Source organism: Anomaloglossus baeobatrachus, chromosome 6 (genome assembly GCF_048569485.1).
Source record: "Anomaloglossus baeobatrachus isolate aAnoBae1 chromosome 6, aAnoBae1.hap1, whole genome shotgun sequence".
Taxonomy (NCBI): Eukaryota; Metazoa; Chordata; class Amphibia; order Anura; family Aromobatidae; genus Anomaloglossus; species Anomaloglossus baeobatrachus.
This window is the reverse complement of record NC_134358.1, coordinates 83,397,310-83,411,688: the sequence shown is the minus strand read 5'-3', so window position 1 is coordinate 83,411,688 and position 14,379 is coordinate 83,397,310. Positions and strand designations below refer to the sequence as shown.

The following is a 14,379-nucleotide window of genomic DNA, read 5'->3' as shown; positions in this document are numbered from 1 at the left end:
TGCACGTGCGATGTCGATTGGGTCAAATCGAAAGTGACGCACATCCGGCGTCGCAGTCGTTATCGCAACGTGTAAAACCTTTTTGATACGATGAATGAGCGCAAAAGCGTCGTTATCGTATCATCGCTGCAGCCTCCGACATTTCCATAATGCCGGTGCAGCGACAGGTGCGATGTTGTTCCTCGCTCCTGCGGCAGCACACATCGCTGTGTGTGAAGCCGCAGGAGCGAGGAACTTCAACTTACCTGCCGCCGGCTGCAATGAGGAGGACGGAGGTGGGCGGGATGTTTACATCCTGCTCATCTCCGCCCCTCCGCTTCAATTGGCCGCCTGCCGTGTGACGTCACTGTGACGCCGCACGACCCGCCCCCTAAGGAAGGAGGCGGGTCGCCGGCCAGAGGGACGTCGCACGGCAGGTATGTGCGTGTAAAGCTGCCGTAGCGATAATAATCGCTACGGCAGCTTTCACTAGATATCGAACGTGCGACGGGGGCGGGACTATCGCTGCAGCATCGGTAACACATTGTTACCGATGTTGCAACGTGCAAAGCCCGCCTAAATGCGACGGTGCGGATACACTTCCCTTTTTCCCCATTATGTAGATAGGGGCAAAATTGATTGGTAAATTGGAACTCGCGGGGTTAAAGTTTCGCCTCACAACATAGCCTATGACGCTCTTGGGGTCCAGAAGTGTGAGTGTGCAAACTTTTGTGGCTGTAGCTGCAACGGTGCAGATGCCAATCCCGGACATACACATACATACACACATTCAGCTTTATATATTTTATATATATATACTAGCTGTACTACCTGGCTTCGCCCGGGTTAATAACTGCTGTTAACAAAATAGAATGTATTAACATTCCCGGGATAGAATGTATAAATAGAATATATTATGCCCGGGATAGTAACTGTCTCTCTGTTTCTCTCCCATTCTCGGTCTCCCCCTCTGTATATATCTCTCTGTCTCTCTATCTTTGTCTGTCTGTCTCTTTCCCTGTCTCTCTCTCTATCTCTTGGTCTGTCTGTCTCTTTCCCTGTCTCTCTCTGACTGTCTGTCTCTTTCTCCGTCTGTCTCAATCTCTTTCCCTGTCTATCTCTTTCCTTGTCTGTCTATCTGTCTCTGTTACTTTCCCTGTCTGTCACTTTCCCTGTCTGTCTCTTTCCCTCTCTTTCCCTGTCTGTCTGTTTCCCTGTGTCTGTCTCTTTCCCTGTCTGTGTCTGTCTCTTTCCCTGGCTGCATTGTGACACGCCAACATTCCATATAAGGGCGTGGCTGCGCATTCTTCTGAAGTTCTGGCTGCACTTTGGCTCCCAGCTCCATTCGCTTTAATGGAGGCAGGTTTTCTGGCGAATAACTGTAAAGAGAGGGGTTAAAATTTCCCCTCGAAACATAGCCTATGACACTCTCTGGGTCCAGAAGTGTGAGTGTGCAAAATTTTGTGGCTGTAGCTGCGACGGTGCGGATGCCAATCCCGGACATACATACACACACACACACATTCAGCTTTTTATATATATATATATATATATATATATATATATATATATATATATATATATTTATGATAAAAGAAGAAAATATTGGCAATGTTATTGTGTGTGTGTGTGTGTGTGTGCGTGTGTGTGTATGTATGTATATATATATATAGCTATCATGATTTTTATTACAAAATTAAAAAATCGCACTAGCCACTGAGGCTTTTTTTTTATGTATTTAGAATTATTTAACTTGACATCAATAAACCAAATGTAAACCATGGAGATACATTACACATAGAAGAATGCAAACCATTTCCGGTAAAACCAAATGTAGACTGGACTGTCAAAAGTTTTTACAGAGATACGACAGCCTCCGGGTCCCCAGCGGTTGGAAGATAAAACAGCCCAACTGAAGGAGAGAGAGTAAGAAAAATCTTAGAAAAGAGAGAGATATTGATGGATCGAACCGAACGAGATGAAGAGGAAAAGCAGAAGAGAAAAGGAAAAAGGGGAAGAAAAAAAAGGGGGGGTTAAGTGAGGGGAGGAAAGGGGGGCACTGGGGCTTTTTTAGACTCATACTTCCTGTCCTTTCAAGACCAGTTTACAGGAAGGCTTCATATCATCAGAAGCAGGATTTTAGGTAACACCTCTGTACGTAGCTGATAACACAGGATCCACCAATCACGGCTGTCCCTGCCTTCATAATGTCACAATGCCCTTTGCACATTAAACACTTCAGTACAGGGGGCGTGTCCAGGATGCTGAGCTGAGTGGACGTGGGGAAGAGGAGCTCCTGTTGACCCTCAGCTAAATCAGCACTTATCATAAGCACAAACCTACTCACCGGCTCTCAGGATGGGACCACGGAGGATTAAACCATCGCAGCAGGCATCGGTAGCCCCCCCGCTGCACACCACGGCGCTGGATACTTTCTTGGGCCTGGAACAGGGTCCAGGGGAGGCCCGGACGCCATCTTTCCAGGAGCATGGAGGGGAAATGGAGGCACTGGCCCGGCCTGCTAAGCAGCAAGAGAAGGAGGAGTGGGTGAGCGGGGACACAGGGGAAAGTGGAGGAATCTCTGCAGCAGTTCCAACAGGGAATGCCTTGGCTCAGCAGCCCTGCACTGCATCGGATCCTCAGGCACAGCAGCAGCAGGCCCAGGAGCACATAGTGGCTGTGGGAGATAAGGTGGAGGTCGGGGGGCAGCCCTCCCCACTGCCGGGAGAAGAGACTGCAGCTACAGCTGGTAATATCAGGGAACAGAGCAGCCTGCTTCCCCCCTCTGGGCCTCGGTGTGGAGATCAACCTTCCCAGCTTCCCCAGCACCAGACTAAAACTCCAGTGTCTATTACTGCAGGTGCTCACCTTAAAGGGCCAGACACCTTCTATAAGGACATGCATGATTTCATAAGTAAACTTCCTTCTAAAGAGGACTTTCAATGCCTCATACGTGAGGTTAAAGCAACTTGCAGGTCAGAAATAGCTGAAGTGAGGAGAGATTTGCAGCAATTGTCTAGCAGAATTGAATCCCTGGAGGAAGAGCATGACATCACCAGATCCCATGTATCAGAATTACACAAACTGGCAACATCGCAACAAAAAATAATGGAGGATATGCAGTCTCACATAGAGGATCTCGACAACAGAGGACGCCGTTGCAATGTCCGTGTGAGGGGGGTCCCAGAGTCAGATGGGCCCGAGGACACAAACTCCATACTACAATCCATCTTTAATGAAGTGTTGGACGCTCCCCCTTCTAACATCATCAAGCTGGACAGGGCACACAGGGCTTTACAGCCGAAGAATTTATCCACCCAACCCCGGGACATCATTTGTTGCATTCACGACTTCTCCACCAAAGAACTGATCATGGCTAAGGCTAGAATGAGGCGCACGGCACCTGTGTTCAATGGCAAGGAAATCCAGCTTTTCCCGGATCTTTCTCGCATCACACTCCAGAAAAGGCGGCACCTCAAACCCCTCCTCACGAGCCTGAAGGAGCACCAGGTTCCATACCGCTGGGGTTACCCGTTTGCACTAACAGCGCGCAGAGGGGGTAAATCGGCGACCCTTCGCACTCCAGCAGATACCACTCTGTTCTGTGAAGCACTGGACATTCCAGCGGTCTGTATCCCAGATTGGGACTTGCAAAGGTTGGAAGGGCCGCCCCCTCCCGTGTGGTCCAAGGTGAGGGGTGGAGGGCGTGGGGCTTTGGGGGGGAGAGGAGGTAGGGGCCGCGGGTCGCCCCCCTCCCCGGCTCACCGTTGAGGACACTTCTTAACCTGGTTGGTGCCTATTTCTTATACCCTCTGAGTTCCAGTGGCTGAGCATGCTTTGTGATACTGTGACTCTCTCTACAGCAAGCCTCTGACTGTCCATTGTGTCATCTGCGGCCCTCTGGGTCTGTTGAGCTGCATAAGGGGGGGGGGGCTGTAGCCACAATGATGCCGTGGGTGGTAGGGGGGTTGGCGGGAGCCCGGTCCCCTTACTTGGAGTTAGTGGTTGAGGTTTTTTGTTTTTTTTTTTTTTCCCTTGTTTCCTTTTGGCACGGGCCCGTGCCCACTGGACTGACCCCCGTGGGAGGGCTACTGGGGAGTGAGGTGGGTGGCTCTCTTAGCTCAGACGGGTTGGGGAACCTCCCTCTAGGTCTCTCCCTTCCGGGTTGACCCCCCGGGAATCTATGCCTAAGGTTTATGCATTTTGGTTAATGTTCTTAATTCATGTTCATTTCTATGTTTGTCCTTGTCTTCCCCCCTCCCCGATGTTTTTTCCTTATGTGTCCTTTCAGGTACCACCCCTTCTAGAGTCCCTGGGAGCTGCGGCCCTTTGTCGTATGGACCATCTCCTCTGGCCGGCTTCACAGGGGAAGTCATGCCCCCGACGGTATAGGTGTGCCATTAGCTTTTTCTTACTTCTAAGTTTTAGATATGACCCGCATTATCTCTCTTAACGTAAAAGGTCTGAATTCACCCCGTAAGAGGAAATTGCTGCTACAGGAACTGAAAACATCAGGTGCAGACATAGCCTTTATCCAAGAAACACATTTTGTGGAATCAAACACTTTCAAATTTGCGTCCCACCGCTTTCCCATCCATTACTCGGCTTACTCGGGCTCCAAGAGGGGGGGAGTTGCTATTTTAATATCCTCCAGTTGTCCTCTACAAATTACGGGTTCTCACTGCGATCCAGAGGGTAGATATGTGATTCTGGAGGGCCAACTGGGGGGATCCCCGCACATAATGGCCAACATTTATGCACCTAATGAAGGGCAGATACGCTTTCTTAAGAAAATACTCGATCTGATAGGCGGACTGGCACCGGCCTCTACGGTGTTGGGGGGAGACTTTAACATCCCTTTTTCGGAGGTGGCCGACAGACTCTCTGTGGGTGGACACCCTCCATCGGGTGCTTTGAAAAATTTGTCCCGGGACTTTCGTAGGCTCATTAGATCAGGGGCTTTATACGACGCTTGGAGGGTGGACCACCCGGGAGAGAAGGCCTTTTCCTTCTACTCGCATCCGCATCAGACGCACACCAGAATAGACTATTTTTTCATTGACTCACAGCTGCTGGGGCGTCTTGAGAGGGTGGAAATGGGATCCATTACGTGGTCAGACCATTCCCCACTCATAATGGACTTCAAGAAAGATGGTCCTCGACCTAGGCCTCAGCATTGGCGCCTTAATGAATCTCTGATCAAAAATCCCGACACTAGGGCCTTTTTAAATAAGCAACTGGTCGAATTCTTTCAGTTGAACACGGGCACGGTCACGTCGCCGGCAACACTCTGGGAAGCTCACAAGGCAGTGATGAGGGGACTATGCATTAGAGAGGGCGCCAGGGCTAAAAAGAATGCCACAAGCCAGCGGGACTCTATAACGGCCCATCTTAAGCTACAGGAGGGGAGACTGGCGGCTGCCCCATCACTGACTATTCTTAGGAGAGTCATCAGCCTTAGGGAAAAGTTGAGAGACTTGGCAATTGGCAGAGCAGAAAAATTGCTAACCTTTTCCAAACAAAGATACTATGAAAGGAGTAATAAGGCTCATACCTTACTCGCCAGGCAGCTTAAGGAGCGCGCTACATCCTCATGCCCTCAGGCTCTGCGCGACGAAAAGGGCACTATCCACTATCACCCCGCTTCAATAGCTGACATTTTTTTCAATTACTACAACAAGCTTTATAACCTTCCGGTTCCCCCGGGCATGGCTTCGCGCGGGGCTGGGGCACTTGGGGACTATTTTTCGGCCCTTGAGCTCCCTTCACTGCCTTGCGGAGCAGCCGCGGCTTTGAATGAAGAGATTACTACAGAGGAACTGGAGCAAGTTCTGGAAGCCCTGCCTGGCGGGAAGTCACCGGGCCCGGACGGCTTTACTTATTTTTATTACAAGGTGTTTGCGGCGGAGCTCCTCCCACACATGGCCGCCTTGTTTAACTCTTTCCTTCAGGGTGACCCTATCCCTCCATCCATGCTACACTCCCATTTAATCCTCCTGCCCAAGCCACCCAGGGCCCATTGGACTGTGCTAATTATAGACCAATAGCCCTTTTGAACTCCGATTTGAAGATGTTCACCAAGCTCTTGGCGGCCAGGCTTAATCGATGGTTGCCCCAACTCGTGTATAAAGACCAGGTGGGTTTTGTCCCTTGCCGTCAGGGGGGGGACAACACCAGGAAGGTCATAGACCTGGTGGATGTGGCAAATCGGACGAAGCAACAGGCGTTGGTGTTGAGTCTAGATGCAGAGAAGGCTTTTGACCGCCTTGCGTGGCCTTTTCTCTTCAAGACAATGGAGGTCTTTGGGATCTCGGGTGGCTTTATGCGGGCCTTGAAGTCCCTGTATAGCGCTCCTACGGCCTCTATCAAACTCCCCCTCCACATCTCTAAGCCTTTTCTCATCTCCAATGGCACCAGGCAGGGGTGCCCCCTGTCCCCCCTCCTTTTTGCACTATGCATAGAGCCCCTCGCGGCCTCGGTCAGGAGCAACCCAGACATCTCGGGGGTCCTGGTCAGGAATAAACCGTTTAAAATCTCACTTTTTGCCGACGATGTGCTCATTACACTTACTAACATCCATGTGTCCCTTCCAATTTTAATGTGCACCTTGGGTAGGTACGGGAGCCTTTCGGGGTATAAGATCAACTCTAGCAAAACGGAGGCAATGCCCTTGAATCTCGACCCGGTGGCCCTGGATTACCTGCGTTTGAATTTTAAATTTCGTTGGAAGACAGATGCGGTCAAGTACCTGGGGGTTAACCTCACATCTACTTATGATTCCCTCTATAACCTTAACTTCCCCCCCCTTTTCCGAGAGCTGAGAACTCTTTTGAGCAAGTGGTTGCCCCTCCCTCTTTCGTGGATGGGGCGCATTGCGGCGGTTAAAATGAGCTTGCTCCCAAAATTATTATATTTCTTTGAAACCCTCCCAGTTAAGGTACCAATAAAGGAGCTGAAGTCCCTTCAGGCGGCTATCCTTAGATTTATTTGGTGTAACAAACGTCATAGGGTGGCCAGGGAGGTGTTGATGGCTCGGAGAAACAGGGAGGGGCTTTCTGTCCCGGACATCCTAAAATACTATTGGGCGGCCCATCTTAGGAGGATCCCCTGTTGGGTGTCCCTTTGGGCATACAACAGGTGGACTGAGATTGAAAAACTTTGGCTGGCGCCTATACATCCAAACGCGCTCCTGTGGCCCCCGGCCCAGTGTGATTCGCCCCCCCCTCTTCTTGGACCGATGCAGTTCACTAGGGACCTCTGGGCATTTTGCATTAGAAGATTTCCTTTGGCATCCCCCTGCTCCCCTCTGGTGTCCTTCATATACCAACCCTTGCTCCCAAGCAGTCTGGAGTCGGACATGGTGCACCCCTGGCTCAAGGCAAGTCTATTCAGATTTGCAGACATTATAGATGGAAGTACAATGCAGATCCATTCCTTTGAGTACCTTAGAGATAAATTCTCTCTCTCTAATCGAGAGTTTTTCCAATATCTGCAGATCAGAGACTTGGCTGGCTCCTTGTTTGGCAGGGCAGGGGCCTCGATTCCCACAGATTTTGAGAAAATTTGCAGAAGGGGCACTGATACTAAGGGGCTGATTTCGGAAATTTACATTTTGCTTTCTGATTCACGGGAGGGGCCCGAGGGGTCTTTTCCATACATGCGGCAATGGGAGTCTCTATTGGGAAGGCGGATACTTCCTCAGGAATGGGCAGCAATCTGGGGAAACGCCGCCAAGACGTCAATATGCACACTATATAAGGAAAATATCTATAAAATTTTGCTATTTTGGTACCACACTCCAGATTTCCTTCATGGCATAGACCCCTCCATACCGGCTTGTTGCTGGAGATGCGGGGGAGGCAGGGGCACCATTCTGCACATATTCTGGTCCTGTCCAGGGATAGTCCCCTTCTGGGAGCGGGTTAGAGGGTTGATCCATAAAGTACTATATATAGAGGTTGATCTTGATCCCCTGATCTATGTTCTGGGTCTTGGGAATGGGGGATTGGGAAAAACGGCCTCTAAGCTTTTGTCCCACATCCTTACGGCGGCCAGATGCTTAATTGCAAAGAATTGGAGGCAGCCAGGGACACCCTCACTCCAGAGCCTCAAGTATAGATTACTGGACGTTAGACGCATGGAACATCTCACGGCACTATTGCATGACACAGTTGACCGCTTCCAGGCCGTGTGGGCACCATGGGACTACTTTGCGGGACAGGAGGATCTGTGAGACTGAGGCCTATGGGTCCTATGGAAGGAGCATGGACTCTTGAAACCCTTCCCTCTTCCCTCCTATTTCTCCTCTCCCCTCCTAACCCTCCTCACCTGTCCTGTCATTGTTTGTCTAGGTTCGATAAGAATTGTGAATTTTATGTTTTATTTTATGTATGAAAAACGTAAATTGAAAATCTCAATAAAAATTCAAAGTTTAAAAAAAAAAAAAAACCACTTCAGTACAAAAGTTAGGTTCAGGATCCAACCATTGTAGCTATGTACATGTGTTGTTTCTTGAAACATTAGGAAGTTTAAATCTAAAAAAACTTGCAGTGGCCAGTGTGAAAATTGCAAGATTTCTATTTTTTTTTATTTTTAATACAAATTATTCGAAAAGAAACATTGCCAAAAATGTAAAAAAGAAAACAAGTAGCACAGAAGGTCATTTTCTAATAATAGCTTCTCTTTACATCTCATATTTCTTTAGCTTCTAGGTGCATAGTCAATCTGCAAATATACATACTGTATGTCATAGTGGTTTAATTGTTTCTATGCCTATGACTAGTTTTAGTGTACAATATGTGAATTATTATTAGCTATTCAGTTTTCTTCTGTTCCGTTCTTTACAGTGGGGAGCAGTTATCTCAGTGGGATAGTCCCATGCGGGTGAAGCTTTCCCTCTGGAAGCCTCACCTGAAGACACTGCTGATTGAGCTACTCCCATGGGCTCTGCTTATCAACCAATCTCGGTGGGATCTTTGGCTTTTTGAGGGTGAGGACATAGTTCTTCAAATTCCTGCAGGAAAGACCATCGTCCCTCCTAACTTCAAGGTAAAATAATTGCTTGAAATCTTTTCTGGTTTTCGACTGCCGGCTGTGACATCATGTTCCGTAGTTTTTGCTCATTAAAATGACCAAACTTGACCTTGTCATCACCTTAGACAGTCCATTGTTTGGATTGAGTGTCTCCTGGCTCATGTAGATAACATGCATTATTACAGTTCTCACACATTAAAGCAGTGGCTCACTACTAGACAGCCTCTTACAGCTTACATGCCCTGGTACCAGTCACATTGAATATGCAGATAAAGATGAGGGTCCCTTATTATTGGGCGGATGGAGTGGAGATGTTTCATATGTAGGGTTGTGACAAAGCATACAAGTATAATATGTATATTTTATATTATTTATATAAATTTTTATAAAAATATATTTATATATTTATGCATTTCAATACTTGCTCATTCTGTGCTTAGGAGTCCAGTGGGCGGAGCTTTTCAGTGAGCAGGACTGCTCAAACTTTGCATGTATGGCGCTACGGATACCCCTGCAAAGAGCATTGCTTTTGGACTAATAGACTTGACATATTCATGTCTGTATACTGAGGAGCAAAATGGGACTGAGATTCTTTGGATGAGAACCTCACCGGTGGATCGCCAGTGGTACAATAGTATTGCTGCTAGCCGCCCCTGAACAGAGTATTGTTGATAATGTAGAAATCAGTTCTCATCCACAGTTTTCTCCTTGTCATACAGGGCTATAATTTGGCATCCCGCAATTGTTTCATTACCTATTGCTTTGAAAGCATGAGTTACATATGAAATGATCACTGCCATTTCAACAAACTTTGCATAAGTCAATAGTATAAGGAAATTTGCTTCTTTGCCAACTTATGAGCCTCTTCCCCTTTCCTACCGTCAATGAGCTGAAATCCTTCTGATAACCTCCTGGCTGCTACTAGAGATTCGAGTGCAGGGATCCTTCATGTATCTCTGTGCAGTGTATGACAGGCATCATAGCAGCTGTTCTCCACCCACTAGCTCCTAGACAACTGAAAATTTCAAGATCGAGCCTGCAGGAGGAAAATTTAGTGAAAGAAGCAGAGAACAAGTCAGGAAAGGGCCAGAAGTAGTATTGTTCCTCATGTACCAATGACAGCACAATTCATTATATGTCAGGAAAGAAGAGTTAAATATCCGCTCTGCCGATGGACAAGATCACAGGATGTGAAGAGGACAAACCAGGTAAGCGTAATCCAAGTAGTTTATTGTGTCTACGCGTTTCTAAGTGTTTAACTTCTTCAGGACAGAAGCTACTAACTGTTTTCTGTCCTGAAGAAGAAGTTTGACACTTCGAAACACGTAGACACAATAAAATACTTTTGCGGCTTGTCCTCTTCACAGCCTGTGATCCTGTCCATTGGCCGGCACAACAAAATTTTGTGATTTTTCAAAACTTTTACACCATTTTTTGCAGTAAAAGCTTTAAAGGGAACCTGTCATCAGAATTTTCGCTATTAAACTAAAAGAATCCCCTTCTGCAGCTCCTGGGCTGCATTTTATAAAGGTTCATCTTGCTACTACTGGCCCCCCTTTCAGACCTAAATATCAACTTTATAAAATGTTACCTTTTGCTATGGTAATGAGGTTTGCTGGCCCCGGGTTCGGGCTGTATTTCGTCCGTTATCCCCCCTCCTGCCGCTGTTTGCCGTCCCCCAGTGTTCATTTACATAGATGAGGCCGCCGCACACATCTTCCGCAGTGCTCCGGAAACTCGCGCATGTGCATGGCACTATCGCGGGACTGAGCGCTGTTTTCAAATCGCGAGCGCTGGTGATGTTATTGCGCAGGCGCGAGATTATGGGCGGGTACTTGGATGACGCTGGTGATGACAGTCACAGCGCCGCCTATAACCTCGCGCCTGCGCAATAACATCACTGGCGCTCGCGATTTGAAAACTGCACTCACTCCCGCAATAGTGCCACTGCGCATGCGCGAGTTTCCCGAGCACTGCGGAAGATGTGTGCGGCGGCCTCATCTATGTAAATGAACACTGGGGGACGGCGAACAGCGGCAGGAGGGGGGATAACGGACGAAATACAGCCCACCCCGGGGCCAGGAAACCTCATTACCATAGCAAAAGGTAACATTTTATAAAGTTGTTATTTAGGTCTGAAAGGGGGGCCAGTAGCAAGATGAACTTTTATAGAATGCAGCCCAGGAGCTGCAGAAGGGGATTCTTTTAGTTTAATAGCGAAAATTCTGGTGACAGGTTCCCTTTAAAGCTTTTACTGCAAAAAATGGTGTAAAAGCTTTGAAAAATCACAACATTTTGTTGCAGTTTGGCATTGCATTAAATTTTGAGACTTTTGGCATTTCCACACCAGTTTTTCCAAGCACTGCTGAAATGTGTGACAGGGGCACTGTGAGGGCGTAAAGCCATAGCTTGGATAATTCATGCCAAGCTGTGAAGATCCTTATGGCAGAAATTTCACTCCAGTACCTGACTGGAGTAAGATTTCCAGTGTAGTTCTTAGAGGCACATGCCACTCATCAGACGCTCCATATTTACAAAGGGATGTGCTGGAACATGTGACTCAACCCCCTCAACAAGACCGGTGAGAAAATAGTTGGCCTTTGATGATTTACGGCCTTGATGTATCAGTGCTCAAATAACCTTTTGCATTGAGGACCTATTATATAAGATCTTTCACCAAAAAACACCACCAATCTCCTGGGGTTTTTTTTACCTACAGCAGTGGCCGTATGTAAACAGTGTATGGTTCTAAACAGTACAGCTCTGTAAGGAGTTGCCGTACCTGCAGTGGCCACTAAACAGTGTATGGCGCTGTTCTCCGCGGCTCCATACACGGTTTACATCCACCAACCCGGAGGGGATGAGAGCTGGGCGCTGGGAGTGCTGGGTGTCGGATCCCAACTGATCTTATATTATATTGATGTCCTAAGAACTGGTCATGAACCTTAAAGCAGTGGACATCCCCTGTAACATCTCCAGTATATGTTGGACGCAGCAGTGTATTACATTAATTGATAACATGCTGGCTTGTATCCCTGTACATGTACCGTACTCTTGACGTTCCGGAATTCGCCCTTCCATGATCCTGCCAGCAGACGTATAATTTAGTGATTGAGCTGGAGTTATGGTAAGCAGCTGACAATGAGTTTTTCTCTACAAAACAAAAATCCCCTTTGGGACATTTAAATCTGCCGCTTTGGCTCGATAATATGACAACAAAGCAGCCACTTAGTGCTCCCTTAAAAATTATCAGTTTACCAATCAATTGTCAAAGTAAATGCGGCTTATAGGGGCTTGTAATTAGTAGCAGACATTTGTATGGGGTAAGTGCTCAGGAGCTACTGAAAGAATGGCTTGTCACAGTTATCTCTATCTGTCCTGCAAGGCGTGTTTTGATGTCCTGACCTTCATAGGTCAGGGGTGAGGTCGTGGTCAGGAGACTGCTTTATTTAATAGATTTTCTCCCTTTTTTGCAGCATCAGACAGTTTAGTATAGCTATACAATGAATAAGCTGTTATACCCCATGATCTAAACTTGTTCAAGATCACCTCTAAAAAACATTCTAGAACATTTGCATCCTCCTAATTTTTACCATTTCCCATTGTTGGGGAGAGTCTGTGTCTGCCTGCAGAGATGCTGAGTCGGATTGTAGGAAACTGGGCATGTCCATTCCCTCATCTAAGTAGTCTATGACCAGTATGACATAAGAATAGCATTTACAGTGGGTCTGTCAGCTGATTGTATAGGGCTTCTCTTTTCGCAAGGACTAGTAAGTCCCAGTAAGTATAGTGCTGGCAGACTTCACAGGCTAGGTACACACCAACTGCATTGGCAATTAGGTCCCACCAAGTATAGTGCTGGTAGATTTAACAGGGCAGAGTCGCAAAGAAAAAGCCATATCTGAGACTGGCTAATAAAAGGAAAGGATTAATATGGGTAAAAGAACACAGACATTGGACAGAGGAAGATTGGAAAAAAGAGTTATGGACAGACGAATCAAAGTTAGAGGTGTGTGGATCATACAGAAGAATATTTGTGAGACGCAGAACAACTGAAAAGATGCTGGAAGACTGCCTGATGCTATCTGTCAAGCATGGTGGAGGTCATGTAATGGTCTCGGGTTGCTTTGGTGCTGGTAAAGTGGGATATTTGTACAAGGTAAAAGATTTTGAATAAGGAAGGCTATCACTCCATTTTGCAACGCCATGCCATACCCTGTGCACAGCGCCTGATTGGAGCCAATTTCATCCTACAACAGAACATTGACCCAAAGCACACCTCCAAATTATGCATGAACTATTTAGGGAGAAGCAGGCAGCTGGTATTCTATCTGTAATGGAGTGGCCAGCCCAGTCACCAGATCTCAACCCTATTGAGCTATTGTGGGAGCAGCTTGACCGTATGGTCCGCAAAAAGTGCCCATCAAGCCAATCCAACCTGTGGGGGGGGGGAAGCATGGGGTGAAATATCTCCAGATTAGCTCCGCAGATTAACAGCTAGAATGCCAAAGGTCTGCAAAGCTGGAATTGCTGCAAAGGAGCATTCTGTGCCGAAAGCAAAGAGCAAAGTGTGAAGGAGAAAATTATTATTTCAAGTAAAAATCATTATTTCTAACCTCGTCAATGTCTGGACGATATTTTCTATTTATTATGCAACTCACTTGATAAATAAAAGTATGATTTTTCATGGGAAAGACAAAATTGTCTGGGTGACCCCAAACCTTTGAACTGTAGTGTATACTGTATTCTAAGATAAAAAAAAATGAATTTGAGTGCAGACTAGAGGATCATTTGGTCTTGTCCTGCCATCATTCTTTTTCTTTTTTAAATTATTCATTTACCAAGGCCATTTGTTGGGCTGACCATGGGCACAGCTGTCACAGGTGACAGATAGTCATGTTCGTTCTGGCAGTAGAAGGTCACAGCGTTTGGCGGCGCAAAATGCTTTCTGACTTTCTGTTGTTCCTGCTGTTAGCATTCATTGTACTAAGTAGCTTTCATGGTGGATTTTCATCTATTCCCCTTTCAGGCCCAGGGGATCTAAACTTCTGTCCAGCTGCTGATTATCAATATTCCCCTTGTGCTTAAATACTCCCATCTTCCCTGGGCTTGTGTTGGTGATATTTTCAGTTCATACAAACTCTGATCGCAAGCTGGTGGCTTGTACTCATCTGTAGTATCGTGGCTGAAAGTTTGCTCAACTTCTACCTGAGTCATCTGTGGATAAGTAGTCCATGCTTTTCCCCCTGTGTGTCCTCCTTGTGTTTTCAATAGTCTTTATTGGGCTATCCCACCTGTTCCTTATTTAGGGTCCAGCACTAAGGATACCTAGGGTCAGGTATCCAGCTCGGCGCACAGGTGCGGATC

The 14,379-nt window shown here is 47.0% G+C and overlaps 1 protein-coding gene across 1 annotated transcript in view; it reads left to right on the top strand.

Annotated features, from left to right (window-relative positions):
• Positions 1-14,379, top strand: part of VPS13B (vacuolar protein sorting 13 homolog B) — a 1,405,890-nt gene that overhangs the window by 1,274,318 nt on the left and 117,193 nt on the right. Inside the window, exon 49 of the mRNA XM_075353076.1 lies at positions 8,826-9,027. Coding sequence (XP_075209191.1) covers positions 8,826-9,027 — 202 coding nt within the window. The remainder of the gene's footprint in view (positions 1-8,825; positions 9,028-14,379) is intronic.